General features: G+C 42.7%; 1 protein-coding gene across 1 annotated transcript in view; it reads right to left on the bottom strand.

Annotated features, from left to right (window-relative positions):
• Nucleotides 1-216: 216 nt before the first annotated feature.
• eif4e2 (eukaryotic translation initiation factor 4E family member 2) overlaps nucleotides 217-15473 on the bottom strand; it is a 38151-nt gene continuing 22894 nt past the window's right edge. The window contains exons 5-7 of the mRNA XM_072572417.1: nucleotides 12054-12206; nucleotides 5093-5229; nucleotides 217-1376 (exon numbers count right to left, since the gene is read on the bottom strand). Coding sequence (XP_072428518.1) covers nucleotides 1337-1376; nucleotides 5093-5229; nucleotides 12054-12206 — 330 coding nt within the window. The 3' untranslated portion in view covers nucleotides 217-1336. The remainder of the gene's footprint in view (nucleotides 1377-5092; nucleotides 5230-12053; nucleotides 12207-15473) is intronic.

The raw sequence follows: 15473 nt of genomic DNA on the forward strand, positions 1-15473 counted from the left end.
TGGGATCACTACATAAATTCTTAAATGATACTTGAATATCTCATAGGTTTCTGTTTCTCCAAGTTTCACTGGGCCTTTCTAAATTTTAAAACATACATCCCTTTATATAGGCCAATGTGATTATCATCTTAAATATTCAATTTGAACTTATTCATTCTAAATATCTGTGCTATAGTAAACCAAAGGCAAAGGCCAAATTGAATACACATGAAATGCTTTCAGTCATGAAGTGCTCTTTATTTCAAAATAGCACCAAGCAAACAAATAATGTTTTACTTCCAATTCAAACATTTACATCTTCAAATAAAAGACTGTTTACCAGATGTAGCAATGCTCCATAAAAGCAAAAGAACAACGAGGACAAATGTTTTTAGAAAAGTAGAGAAAATAAATTAGAAAGATCAGAGAATGAAATGAAAATGCATCAAGTCAGGTGAAACCAATAATTTATATACACAGCCAACAAGCAGATTCATTGGGTGATTTTTAGAGGTGAAAGGAGTCTTGCCTGCCAGCTGGACAGCCAGAGAGAGCTCAATGGAGCCTTTTTCAAAGAAGGTTGTATGAATTAGGTGCGACTCAGGCTCTTTACTGAATCCTAATAGGTCTTTACCATAACAAGATACCCTAGGGATGAAAGTTCTGTTCTCTGCAAGCTGGTCAGAGACCAGTAACTATATTGCACTCTAGCACTAAAGGCAGTGGTTGCTAAAGATACAGCATCCATCCAGGGCTTTAGTCTTAGTTCTTCTCGTACTACTCCCTTCTTCATGCATGATCCCTCAATATTGGCATGGACAATCTTTGAATACATGGCTAGCACTCCATCTGCTCCTGGGTTAATACCAGCAATGGTGATGGGGTCTTTAATTGGGCATTGCCTTCTCATCATGGACTTAATCTGGGAGGAGGCAGGAAGGCAACAGGGTCCCCACTCACTACCCATCCACCTGATTAAATGCCCTACCCCCAAAATACATCACAAGGGAGGTCATTAAATTCCAGCCATTTTCTCCATGTGTAATACTTAATATCCAGAAACATAGACATTCACAATATTCACATATTTCAAAACAGAAGCATCCAGAACATTTTTGAAATGGAAGACATGAGCACAACAGAATCAATGACTTAAAAAACAAAAATAAAAGTCTGATTAGTTCAGAACAACTAATTTGAGCAATGGCAAAATAATTCTTTCCTGAAGTAAAGACATCCTGATTGGGATTGACATTGAACATCAGCCCATTCCAACTTTGTTTTAAAAAATGTAGTGTTCCTCTAGAATGAAGCAGGACATAGATTCCAACTAAACAAATGGAGTGCAGTGAAGTTTTCATAAGGTGATTTTCGTATTTCGAAAGCTGGAATTGTCTCTGTCAAAGAAGATTCGAGAATTCTTTATTTTATACATTCAACAACATACTTTCTGTATGAAATTTCAGTTGCAGGTTACAGTTACAAACATCAAGGCATTTGTTATATGTAGAGCTTTTACTCCATGTAAAAAGAAAACAGTTTCAATTTTCAGACTGGTTTAGAATTGCATTTGCTTCACAAAATGTTTTGCCCATAGTTTCCAGAATGTATCAGTATTTTTTCAACTAATTTTACTTCACTAAAAGAAAAAATACAATTAACTTAGAATCATAAAGTCATACAGCATGGAAATAGGCCCTTTGGCCCAACTTGTTCATATCAACCAGTTATTCTGAACTGAACTAGCCCCATTTGGCTGCATTCGGTTCATAATCCTCCAAACCTTTCCTATCTATGTACCTATCCAAATACCTTTAAAATGTTGTACCATGCCTTTACTACTTATATCAATAATTTGGGTGTGAACAAAGGAGGAATAGTTAGTAAGTTTGCAGATGACACCAAATTTGGAGGTGCAGTGGACAGCGAAGTAGTACACTTGGGGTACAATGGGATCTTGATAAGATGGGTCAGTGGGCTGAGAAGTGGCAGATGGAATTTAATTTAGATAAATGCAAGGTGCTGTACTTTGGAAAGGCAAATCAGGGCAGGGCTTATACACTTAATGGTAAGATCCTGGGTAGTGTTGCTGAACACAGACCTTGGAGTGCTGGTTCATAGTTCCGTGAAAGTGGAGTCGCTGGTAGATAAGATAGTGAAGGTGTTTATTTAGTATGCTTTCTTTTATTGGTGAGAGTATTGAGTACAGGAGTTGAGAGGTCATGTTGCGGCTGTACCTTGGGTTAGGCCACTTTTGAAATATTGCTTGCACTTCTGGTCTCCTTCCTATCAGAAAGATGTTGTGAAAGTTGAAAGGGCTCAGAAAAGATTTACAAGGATGTTGCCAGGGGTGGAGGGTTTGAGCTATAGGGAGAGGCTACAAAGGCTGGGCTATTTTTCCCTAGATTGTCAGAGGCTGAGGGTGACCTTATAGAGGTTTATAAAATCATGAGGGGCATGGATAGGGTGATGAGACAAAGTCTTTTCCCTGGGTTGGGGGGAGTCCAGAACTAGACGGCATAGGTTTAGGGTGAGTGGGGAAAGATTTAAAAGGTACCTAAGGGTCAACTTTTTCACACAAAGGGTGGTGTGTTTATGGAATGAGCTGCCAGAAGAAGTGGTGGAGGCTGGTACAATTACAACATTTAAAAGGTATCTGGATGGGTACATGAATAGGAAGGGTTTAGAGGAATATGGGCCAAGTGCTTGCAAATGGGACTAGATTAATTTAGGATATCTGTCATGTATGAATTGGACCAAGGGTCTGTTTCCTTGATGTACACCTCTATGGCTAGTCAGCAAGCTTTGTGAATCTATTCCATTATATTAATTTCACTACTTGCATTCTCCAGTGCTGCCTCCTGCCAAACATTTGTTTTCCCTAGCAGCAGTTAACCTAATGGTTCTATTCTTGTATTGCTAAATATTCTTAAAATGGCCTTAAACAAAGTACAAGTTTTCCATTTTTCTTCTAAAGCTCACAAATAATAAGTTTCTTTTTAAACTGTACTGCTTTGATAAAGTAGATTAATATTCACGATGTGGAGGTGCTGGTGTTAGACTGGGGTGAACAAAGTTAAAAGTCACAACACTAGCTTATAGTCCAACAGGTGTATTAAAGATTATTTTGAGAAGTGGCAACAGAAATATTCCTGCCACTAAAGGATCAAATTCTCTCGAAATGGTAAGAAATGACAAAGGAATGGTATTGACACATTGCTTAAAGATGCCTAGACCTCTGAATCTCGTCCCATAGAACTCATTCTCAGGGATTTCTTTACTTAATCAGTCGAAGAGAAAAAGAATTCTCTTTTCACAGCACAGCGGGGAATGGAGCCATCAGAATGGAGGAAAACATGGCAACAAGTTCAGAACACAGGCTAAAATTACAAATTAATCATGAACAAAAATGTTTTCCTCTCTCCTCTTAAAACAATTAGTCTCTCATACAGGAATGGTTAGCCTCTATCATTACACACAAACACTGTGGTTCAAGTTCAAGTCTGGACATCAAGTATTGGCAGATTATTAGATTCCAGGGAGAAGTATAATAATTTGAGCAGAGATCAATCTGACCACATCCACACAGGAGTCTAGACAATGATCAACAAGAATCTTAGCTGACTTTCCCTTCTTAATTCATATAGCCAAATTTGATTGGAGATTCCAGAATAATCTAGAGGAGAATGTAAGAAAAATTGGAGGACAGAGGACATGTGGTCAGGTTCGGAAGTTGTGGCATTCAATTTTGAATCAAAGGACAGTGGTAAATTTGAATTTCTGGGAAAAAAAATCCAAAGAGATACATTCCAAATAAAGATGCAGACCCTTCTGGGTAGCAATCTTTGGGATATTTCTAGAACAAAAAATGGCAGACTGAACTCAGATAACTAATTGGCAGAATACAAGGCAGGTTGCCCACCCAAAAACAACAAAAGTTGAGAGGCCATTTTTAACATTTGGAAGTGGAGATCAATACCTCCACGGAACACACCCTGATATTCCTCTACATGATTCTACCTATGTTCCTTTATTAGTGCAACCTTTCTAAGCTAATTAATTAATTGACAGGCCATTTGAAGTTATTGAACAAAAATACGAGAGATTAATGCAGAGCTCAGTGATCATTAATATTCAACTGAAACAATGCAACATTCCAACTAAAAAGCACTGTATCTTGCTACAATCTGAAGTCTCCACCTGTTTAAAGAAGACCACCATCATCTCTGTACCGAAGAAAACATATGCAACAAGCCTCAATGACTACTGTCTGGTGGCTCTTGACCTCCATAATTATGAAGTGCTTAGAGTAGTAATAGTCATGGCTCACATCAACTCTAGCCTCCAGCCTGCCTCAATCCCTTGCAATATGCCTACTGGTGGTGCAAGAGGTCCATGGTAGATACCATTTCCCAAGCCTTACATTCATCTCTGGAATATCTGGACAACAAGGATACTTTCACCAGGTTTCTAATTATTGACTATAGCTCCACTATAATCCCGACCAAACTAACCTCCAAACTCCGAGAAATAGGTCACTGCTCTGCCCTCTGTAACTGGATCCTCGACTTCCTGACCCACAGACCCAAAGCATGAATGGATCCTAGTGAAAGAAGCATTTACAACCATCTTCGGCCAGAAGTACAATGTGGATGAGGTCCCCAGCATCATAGATAGTGGTCAGTCTTCACCTAATTTGATTCACTTCATGCAACATCAAGCAACAGCTTAAAGATCCTTCCTTCTAATCTTAGTTCACAAGTTAGCTTAAATGTTACATGCAACTTCAATGAATAGCAATCGTTGCATTCTGAAAGTAACGATAATCCATCTTTCAAACCACTAATTTGAACTGAATTAAAAGAAAACAAAAAAATTATTTCAGATTGATTCAAGAAGTATTGACTGAATCTGCAGAAAAAGTAATATCAATGCCATTTTACTATCACAGTACTGGTGCCACTGATACAAGTGCTTGATACTGACTATTTATTTGTCACTTGCATTCCCTCGTAAGTCACTTCATACTGATTTACATTTCAAAACTTTTAGTTCACCACCCAATATAAACATTTTAGATGAAACTATTCTGCTAGCTTCTCATTGCACTCACTTGATACTGTCAGTGTGTGTCTTGTATTCCATGATAGTATTAGGTGGCAAGTTCAGGACACGTCGTAATGTGTCTCGTATGCGAGCAGTAGTTGCTTGATCGCTGGCTGTTTTATTCCATATTGAGATAATGTCTTCCTAGCAACAAATAAAAATCAATATGTGTAATCAGTTCCAGAGGATCTCACACTGCTAAAAGATTAGTCAAAAACAGTCCTGCTACCATTTCAAAAATTTGGATTTATGCAGGACCTTTAATGCAGTAAAACATTCTAAGGGTCATCGCAGAAGCCCTCATCAAACAAACCTTCAGAAACAGGAGACAATACAAGTGACTAAAAGCTTGATTAAACAGGTTTTAAGGAGCATGGTTAAAGAGAGAGGCGGACAGCTTTAGGGCACAGAATTCACAGAAGGAAGCTATTTAGCCTATCGTGTCTGCACTGGTCCTGTGCATTGTGACTTAGTGAAAATACCCTGCCTTTTTCTTAAAAATCGGAGCATTTCTTCTATTTAAATAATCATTAAATTATTCTATCAGATCTCCTTTTAATCTTCTCTCTAAAGGAGAGCAGTCCCAACTTCGGCACTCTAACTTCATAAATGGAACCATTCCCGTCAACTTCTTCTGCACTCTCTCTCATACTTACTTCCTAAAGTTTAACACCAAGAACTGTGCACACCACTCCAGCTCGTACAGTGTCCTATATAAGTTCAGTAAGAAAACCCTTGTCCTGATTAATGAAACCTAGAAAACTGTATGCTTTATTAACTGCTGTCTGCACCTGTCCTTCCACCTTTAATGAATTATGCACATATACACTAAGGTCTACAGATTCAAAAACACCAGCAACAGTTCTCCTTCAAGATCCTCTGCTCCACGCTTGCAGCAATGCACCGGCACCTAACCTCTCTACAGTCAGCCCTGCCTCAGCTGAGGGCCACACTCTCTCAGAATTGCAAAGGACCCACTCTGTACTACATCCTCAGGAGAATTCATACTCTCAACAAACAGTATTTCAACTCCATCTCAAACATCAAAAACTGTAAGTACAACAAACTTTTATCTACCCACTTCCATAACCAGCGCTCCTCAAACATTCCAGAAGATTCCCCTGGCCTTGGAATATATTCCGCCATTAGCCATGCGGCTGATGCAGCTGCCACCCCCACGCCGATTGATGATGTCACTTGCACCCCAATCATAGCCACTCCCACAACCACTTCCACCCCTCACAATTCCTCATGCATCACACGTGACATCACATCCGCCCTTCACATCATCGCTGATGCCACATGCTCAGTGACTTCCGCCACCCCTACTGCCGTGGTCACCACCACTTCCGCCCCCACCAGTGCACTCACCTGCATTCTGCTGACATGCCCCCCCCACAGACCCCACTGTCACTATCCCTACCCCCCAGAACCCCGAGGGGAACACTACCCCTGCTCATGACTCCACCCCCATTCCCCCCACCATCACACCCACTCCAGTTACAGGTTCCGCCCCAACTCCCAGCTCTACACCCACACCAGATCCCAGCTCACAGCCCTGCTGAGTTTTCACCATCCCCCCAGACCTCCCACTCACTGAGGACGAACGATCAGTCCTCAGCAAAGGACTCACCTTCATCCCCCTCTGTCCACGCATCAATGAATTTAATAAACGCTGTGACATCGAACAATTCTTCCGTCGCCTCCGCCTCCGAGCTTACTTTCACAATCAGGACTCCCGCCCACCTTCCGAGGACCCCTTCGCCCACCTCCAACACACTGCATCCACCTGGACACCCCACGCTGGCCTATTACTTGCCCTCGACCTCTTCATTTCCAACTGCCGCCGGGACATTAACCGCCTCAACCTGTCTCCCTCCCTCCCCCACTCCAACCTCTTATCCTCACAACGTGCAGCCCTCCAATCCCTCTGCTCCAATCCCAACCTCACCATCAAGCCAGCAGATAAAGGGGGCGCAGTGGTAGTCTGGTGCACTGACCTCTACACCGCTGAAGCCAAACGTCAACTCAAGGACACCTCTTCCTACTGTCCCCTTGACCATGACCCCACCCCCCATTACCAAACCATCATCTGCCAGACCATACAGAACCTCATCACCTCAGGGGATCTCTGACCCACAGCTTCCAACCTCATAGACCGGGAACCCCGCACTGACCGGTTCTACCTCCTTCCCAAGATCCACAAGCCTGACCACCCTGGCCGACCCATTGTCTCAGCATGCTCCTGCCCCACTGAACTCATCTCTACCTACCTCGACACTGTCCTATCCCCCCCCAAGTCCAGGAACTCCCCACATACGTTCGAGACACCACCCACGCCCTCCACCTCCTCCAAGACGTCAGTTTCCCCGGCCCCCAACGCCTCATCTTCACCACGGATATCCAATCCCTCTACACCTCCATCCGCCATGACCAGGGCCTCCAAGCCCTCCGTTTTTTCCTCTCCAGACATCCCCAACAGTACCCTTTCACCGACACACTCATGTGTTTCGCTGAACTGGTCCTCACCCTTAACAATTTCACCTTTGAATCCTCCCACTTCCTCCAGACCAAAGGGGTAGCCATGGGCACACGTATGGGCCCCAGCTATGCCTGTCTCTTTGTTGGCTACGTACAGCAGTTGATCTTCCGTAATTACACCGGCACCACTCCCCACCTCTTCCTCCGCTACATTGATGACTGCATTGGTGCCACCTCGTGCTCCCGCGAGAAGGTTGAGCAATTCATCAACTTCACCAACACATTCCACCTTGACCTTAAATTTACCTGGACCATCTCTGACACCTCCCTCCCCTTCCTGGACCTCTCCATCTCCATTAATGACGACCGACTCTACATTGACATTTTTTCCAAACCCACCGACTCACACAGCTACCTGCATTACACCTCTTCCCACCCTACCTCTTGCAAAAATGCCATCCCGTATTCCCAATTCCTCTGCCTCCGCCGGATCTGTTCCCAGGAGGACCAGTTCCACCACAGAACACACCAGATGGCCTCCTTCTTGAGACCGCAATTTCCCTTCCCACGTGGTTAAAGATGCCCTCCAATGCATCTCGTCTACATCCCGCACCTCCGCCCTCAGACCCCACCCCTCCAACCGTAAGAAGGACAGAACACCCCTGGTGCTCACCTTCCACCCTACCAACCTTCGCATAAACCAAATCATCCGCCGACATTTCCACCACCTCCAAACAGACCCCACCACCAGGGATATATTTCCCTCCCCACCCCTTTCCGCCTTCCGCAAAGACCGTTCCCTCCGTGACTACCTGGTCAGGTCCACACCCCCCCAAAACCCACCCTCCCATCCTGGCACTTTCCCCTGCCACCACAGGAACTGTAAAACCTGCGGCCTCACCTCTATCCAAGGCCCTAAAGGAGCCTTCCACATCCAAAGTTTTACTTGCACATCCACTAATATCATTTATTGTATCAGTTGCTCCCGATGCGGTCTCCTCTACATTGGGGAGACTGGGTGCCTCCTAGCAGAGCGCTTTAGGGAACATCTGCGGGACACCCGCACCAACCAACCACACCGCCCCTTGGCCCAGCATTTCAACTCCCCCTCCCACTCTGCCGAGGACATGGAGGTCCTGGGCCTCCTTCACCGCTGCTCCCTCACCACCAGACGCCTGGAGGAAGAATGCCTCATCTTTCGCCTCGGAACACTTCAACCCCAGGGCATCAATGTGGACTTCACCAGTTTCCTCATTTCCCCTTCCCCCAACTCACCCTAGTTTTAAACTTCCAGCTCAGCACTGTCCCCATGACTTGTCCGGACTTGTCCTACCTGCCTATCTCCTTTTCCACCTATCCACTCCACCCTCTCCTCCCTGACCTATCACCTTCATCCCCTTCCCCACTCAGCCATTGTACTATATGCTCCTTTCTCCCCACCCCCACCCTCCTCTAGCTTATCTCTCCACGCTTCAGGCTCACTGCCTTTATTCCTGATGAAGGGCTTTTGTCCAAAACGTCGATTTCAAAGCTCCTTGGATGCTGCCTGAACTGCTGTGCTCTTCCAGCACCACTAATCCAGAATCTCTCTGTTCCTGCATACCCTTTAATTTATAATGTCTCTATATGATGTTTGCACCAAAACGTACTGCTTACTTTAACCTGGAAATTAGTAGAAAGTAGACATTCCTTACTCTTACCATGAATCAGCTCCCTCACCTATGCCTAAAAATTCTTATTTTCCATTTACTAGTTTAGAAATTTCCATTTTTCAAGATTACATTCCTTTACAGCAGCTGCTTCAAAATCAATCAACTCATAACTTTGCTGTGATGTTACTGTTGCTAAATTTCTCTACTGCTGAATCACATTCCGGAAGCTCCATCCTTTTCTGCCACTGTTCCTGAAGTTCTTTCAGAGCCTAGGGTCAAGATGCTGAACGTGAAGAATAAAAAAATTGGGGATGTACTAGAAACTTGAATTTGGAGGACAGTAGAAATCTTTGAGGATTCTCAGACATGAGAAGGTTACACAAATAAGGAAAGGTTAGGCCACAGAGACATTTCAAAATAAGAATGAGAATTTTTAAATTGAGGGGTTGATTAACTGGGAGCCAATGTAGTCTAACTGATGAAGAGGCAATAGATGAATGGATCCTAGTGAAAATTAAGTAATGGGGAGCAGAATTTTGAGTCAAAGTTTACAGAAGGTACAACATGAAACACCAGCCAGTGAACATTAACACCAGCCAGTGAACATTACAACTGTTGACTCGAAATGTAATAAGGGATAGATGATGTCTTCAGTAGCACACGAACTGGAGCAATGGGGAGAAAGGATAATATTATGGCAATGAAAGTAGGTGGGCCTAGTGATGGAGTGGTTACAGGATTGGTAACTCATCTCAGGATCGAATAGTCTTGATCTGCCTCAGACAATGGCTATTTGGAGTGATAGCATTGATAACTGCAGAGGAATATTAGGTGGGCACCAAAGGCAATGGCTTTGGTCTTCCAGATACTTAGTTGAAGGAAATACCTGCTCACCTTATACTGAATGTTGGATAGAACGTAGAACATAGAACAATATAGTGCAGAACAGGCCCTTTGGCCCTCAATACTGTGTCGACCTGTGAATTATTCTCCCTACACTATCCCATCATTATCCATATGCTTATCCAAGGATTGTTTCAATCTCCCTAATGTGGCCGAGTTAACTACATTGGCAAGCAGGGCATTCCATGTCCTTACCACTCTCTGAGTAAAGAACCTGCCTCTGACATCGGTCTTAAATCTATCACCCCTCAGTTTGTACTTATGCCCCCTCGTACAAGCTGACATCATCATCCTAGGAAAAAGATTTTCACTGTCTAGCCTATCTAATCCTCTGATCATCTTGTATGTCTCTATCAAATCCCTTCTTGGCCTTCTTCTTTCCAATGAGAACAGACCCAAGTCTCTCAGCCTTTCCTCGTATGACTTTCCCTCCAGACCAGGCAACATCCTGGTAAATCTCCTCTGCAGCTTTTCCAATGCTTCTTTTCCATTGACCCTTCCTGTTATTCTTCCCAAAGTGCATCACCTCACGCTTAGCTGCATTGAACTCCATTTGCCACCTCTCAGCCCAATTCTGCAGTTTATCCAAGTCTCCCTGCAACCTGTAACATTCTTCTAAACTCTCCACTACTCCACCGACTTTAGTGTCAGGTGTAAATTTACTAATCCATCCACCTAAGCCTATGTCTAAGTCATTTATAAAAATCACAAACAGCAGTGGTCCCAAAACGTCCATATCTAACCTGTATCATAACAATCAAAAGGAACTCAATTCAGATTGACAAGATTAACCAAAAAAAACACTTCACTGACAGTTAGTAACTTAAATTAGGTGTGATTTGGACAGTTCTGTATCAACTGTCCTTCATGGAGAGATTTGCGAAGAAAAACATCTTTGATCATAAGTCCATCAGGAAATGGTTGGCATCTGGAATCCTTGAGACCTTGTGGGAAAAGGATAGGGTGGGTCCTTTTGGATCGTTCTTGAGGAGACTATCAAAGTCATTTGGCAGACTGTCTCATCACCAGAATTTACCAACAACCACCAAGGCATTGCTTGGCAGGTGGCGAGAAATCCTTCAAGTAAGCCTGGACCCTCTGCGCCACAGCAAGCTGCCTTGGAGGCAACTGAGAGGGGGGTAGAGACTGTCACACCTTCTTTACAAAGGAAGTCTGAAGAAACCTTTTTGCCAAGGTTCATCCCAAGCAACTCTGTGACACAGGACTCTGCTCTACCGTCTGTCCCCCAGGACAAAGATCGACTGCACCTGGAGGACCATCATCTTGGTGAAAGATGCGCTTTGGTCTGCCTGAAACTTGCTGGTCTTCCAGGGCAGGGAGTTGACCTTGACTCAGTGTTGTAGACGAGCATATTCTACTGTCCAGGACTACATGCTGAGGGATGCACTAAAGCTTGGGGCACATTCCCCAAGGCACAGTGGGGAAAGACTATTATCTAAGGTCTTTCTGCCAAAGATAAATGGAGGTCCATTCAGTTATGGGACCCCTAAGGTGCCTCAAATATGTTAAGGTAGTCTTGTACAAATAAGAAATGCCTTTGTGTTGTTAGAGTCAAACTCCAATGTTTGTTTCTTCATATGCTACTGTACAAAACTGAACTGCTTCAGTGACTATGTATATAAAGATATCTTATACATTGGGTATTTTTGAAAATTAAAATAAGTAATTTTAATACCGTTGATCCTCAGTCAGGATATCCTGTTTGCTGCAATAGAATATTACTTATCAGCATTTATCAAATACAATTTTTAATTCTCCAACTGGCTCATAAACATTTCTTGAAGCAGAAGCATTTTTAAGCATTATGGTTGGTGTATGGAATTTTTAAAAAATTAAGCAATTAACATTGTGATTAAACTTGTGCTACAGTTCATACAAAATTCCAAGCAGCAAATAAATTAAATGGCATACCTGAAATCGAACTGAAACAACAGCTCCACATATCTCCTCACCAACCATGAACTGTTCACCAAGCATTGCCAAAATCAAGTTCTCCCAGCAACGTGATGCCAGTCCTTTTCGCAAACGGATTATCCACTTTCCACCATTCTTATTAGCTTCATCCTGGAAAAGATAAAAAATACCTTAAATCAAAGGTTTTTTTTAATGATCGTCCACTCATTTTATTTTCATACAAAATCTGCTGTTACAGACAAGTGAAAAGGGTGAACTGCTACCTTGTGATTTCGTATAAATTGAACAATTAAGCAGCAGGTGATACAATACATTGGAACAAGAAACACTTTTACAATTTCCTCACTCAATACTCAATCTCTCTGAACTATCGCCTTACTTCTAACTTCAATTTCCTCTCTAAGACCAAGCGTCAGATATAGGGATTAGTTTGGATAGCTAATTTTTGCAATGTTTCTTCTCAGTTATATTACCGAACTTAGCACAGTGCCCACAGCATTAAAACTGGATTGGCCAAAGCCACATTATTACTATCACCACAGAGATATATCCCTCCTTAACATAAAATCCTCACTGCAGATTTGACACAAAAACATCCATTCTGAACAGTGATCGTGTCGCCATGACTTGGTTCTCCTCCTCCAACACAATGGTTACTTATGGAGAATGTTAGATGGTGCACAATCCCAGAATTCTGTTCTAATATAGCTTAGTGCAAAGCTCGATATCCCTCTCATCAGCAAATGTACTCATTTCCATTTCTTCACTATCGAAAGGGAATTGGCTAAATATTTGAAAAGGAAATATTTGCTAATGATGGGTAAAACACAGGGGAGTGGGATCCCTGCATATGAGTAGCTGCCAGTGGCAAATTAGCCAAAATGCCTCCCTTTTATACTGTATGATTCTATGAAACAAAACAAGATACGGCAATGATCATTAAATATATAATTTACTTCAAACAACACCATCCATTAAATCAAATACAAATAATTTGTTTAACTGGGCTTGAAATCTCCCTGTCTTTGCAGTCCATTTACAGTGTTGGCAGTCTTGATTCACGGTCAGTATTTGTTCCATTGAACTTAGGCATTATGTAAGAATGAAAAGAAACATTATGATTTTAAAACATAAAGCAGCTAAGTCATGAATTTTCACAAGCAAAACAAATACATAGGCTTAACGCCAAACTAAGGGCTAAGAACAGAATTTGGCTGACTTGAAATTCAGTCATAAAGACATACAGCACGGAAACAGACCCTTTGGTTCAACTCGTCCATGCCGACCAGATAGCCTAAATTAATCTAGCCCCATTTGCCAGCACTTAGTCCATATCTCTCTAGACTTTCCCTATTCATATACCCATCCATATGTCTTTTAAATGTTGCAATTGTACCAGCCTCCACCACTTCCTCTAGCAGCTCATTCCATACACACACTACCCTCTGTGTGAAAAAGTTGACCCTTTTAAATCTTTCCCCTCTCACTGTAAACCTATGCCCTCTAGCTCTGGACACCACCACTCTAGGGAAAATACCTCATCTATTTATCCTATCCATGCCCCTCATGATTTTATAAATCTCTATAAAGGTCACCGTAAGCCTCTGACCCCTCAGCTCCACGGAAAACGTCCTCAGCCTATTTAGCCTCTCCCTATAGCTCAAATCCTCCAACCCTGGGAACATTCTCGTAAACCTCTGCGGAACCCTTTCAAGTTTCACAACATCCTTCCGATAGGATGGTGACCAGAATTGCACATAATATTGCAAAAGTGGCCTAAGCAAAGTCCTGTACAGCCGTAACATGACTTTCCAATATCTATACTCAATGCTCTGTCTAATAAAGGAAAACATACCAAACGCCTTCTTCACTATCTTATTTACCTGCAACACCACTTTCAAGGAACTATGAACCTGCAGTCCAAGGTCTCTTTGTTCAGCAACACCCCTCAGGACCTTACCATTAAATGTATAAGTCCTGGAGTGATTTGCTTTTCCAAACTGTAGTACCCCACATAAATTAAAGTCCATCTGCCACTCCTCAGCCCATTGGCCCATCTGGTCAAGAACCCAGTGTACTGGGAAGTAACCTTCTTTGTAGTCCACTACACCTCTAATTTTGGTATCATCTGCAAACTTGCTAATTATACCTCTTATGTTCACATCCAAATCATTTATATAAATGACGAAGAGGTGGGCCCAGCACAGATCCTTGTGGCATACCACTGGTTACAGGCCTCCAGTCTGAAAAGCAACCCTCCACCACCACCCTCTGTCTTCTACCTTAGACCCAGTTCTGTATCCAAATGGCTTGTTCTACCTGTATTCCATGAGATTTAACCTTGCTAAACAGTTGACCATGAGGAATCTTGTCGAATGCCTTGCTAGAGTCCATATAGATCATGTCCACCATTCTGCCTTCATCAATCCTCTTCATTACTTAGAGTCAGAGAGTCATAGAATATTCCTGATGAAGGGCTTTTGCCCGAAACATTGATTTTACTGCTTCTCGGATGCTGCCTGAACTGCTGTGCTTTTCCAGCACCGCTCTACTCCAGAATCTGCAGTCATTGTTTTTACCTTTGGTCCAACTTGTCCATTCTTCTTCAAAAAAACTCAATCAAGTTCATAAGACATGATTTCCCATGCACAAAGCCATGTTGCCTCTCCCTGAACAGTCCCTGCCTTTCTGAATACATGTAAATCCTGCCCTTCAGGATTCCCTCCAACAACTTGCCCACCAGATATCAGGCTCACCCATCTGTAGTTCCCTGGCTGTTCCTTACCACCTTTCTTAAATAGTGATATCATGTTAGTCAACCTCCAGTCTTCCGGCACCTAACCTATGACTATCGATGACACAAATATCTCAGCAAGGAGCACAGCAATCACTTCCTTAGCTTCCCACAGATTTCTAGGGTACATCTGATCAGCTGCCAGGGATATATCCACTTCTTTGCTTTTTAAGACATCCAGTACCTCTTCATCTGAAATATGGACATTTTTCAAGATGTCACCATCTATTTCCTCACATTCTATATCTTCTAAGTCCTTCTCCACTGTAAACACTGATGCAGAACACTTGTTTAGTATCTCTCCCATCTGCTGTGGTTCCACACATAGGCCTGCCTTACTGATTTTTGAGGGGCCATATACTCTCCCTAGTTACCCTTTTGTCCTTAACGTATTTTTAAAATCCCTTTGGATTCTCCTTAACCCTATTTGCCAAAGTTATCTCATGCCCCTGTTTTGCTCTCTTGATTTCCCTCTTAAGTAATTCCTACTGCCTTTATACTCTAAGGATTCACTTGATCTCTGCTGTCTAAACCTGACATATGCTTCCTTCTTTTTCTTAAACAAAACCTCAACTGCTTTGGTCATCCAACATTCCCCACATCTACCAGCCTTGCCTTTCAAT

Source organism: Chiloscyllium punctatum, chromosome 6 (assembly GCF_047496795.1).
Source record: "Chiloscyllium punctatum isolate Juve2018m chromosome 6, sChiPun1.3, whole genome shotgun sequence".
In the NCBI taxonomy this organism is placed as follows: domain Eukaryota; kingdom Metazoa; phylum Chordata; class Chondrichthyes; order Orectolobiformes; family Hemiscylliidae; genus Chiloscyllium; species Chiloscyllium punctatum.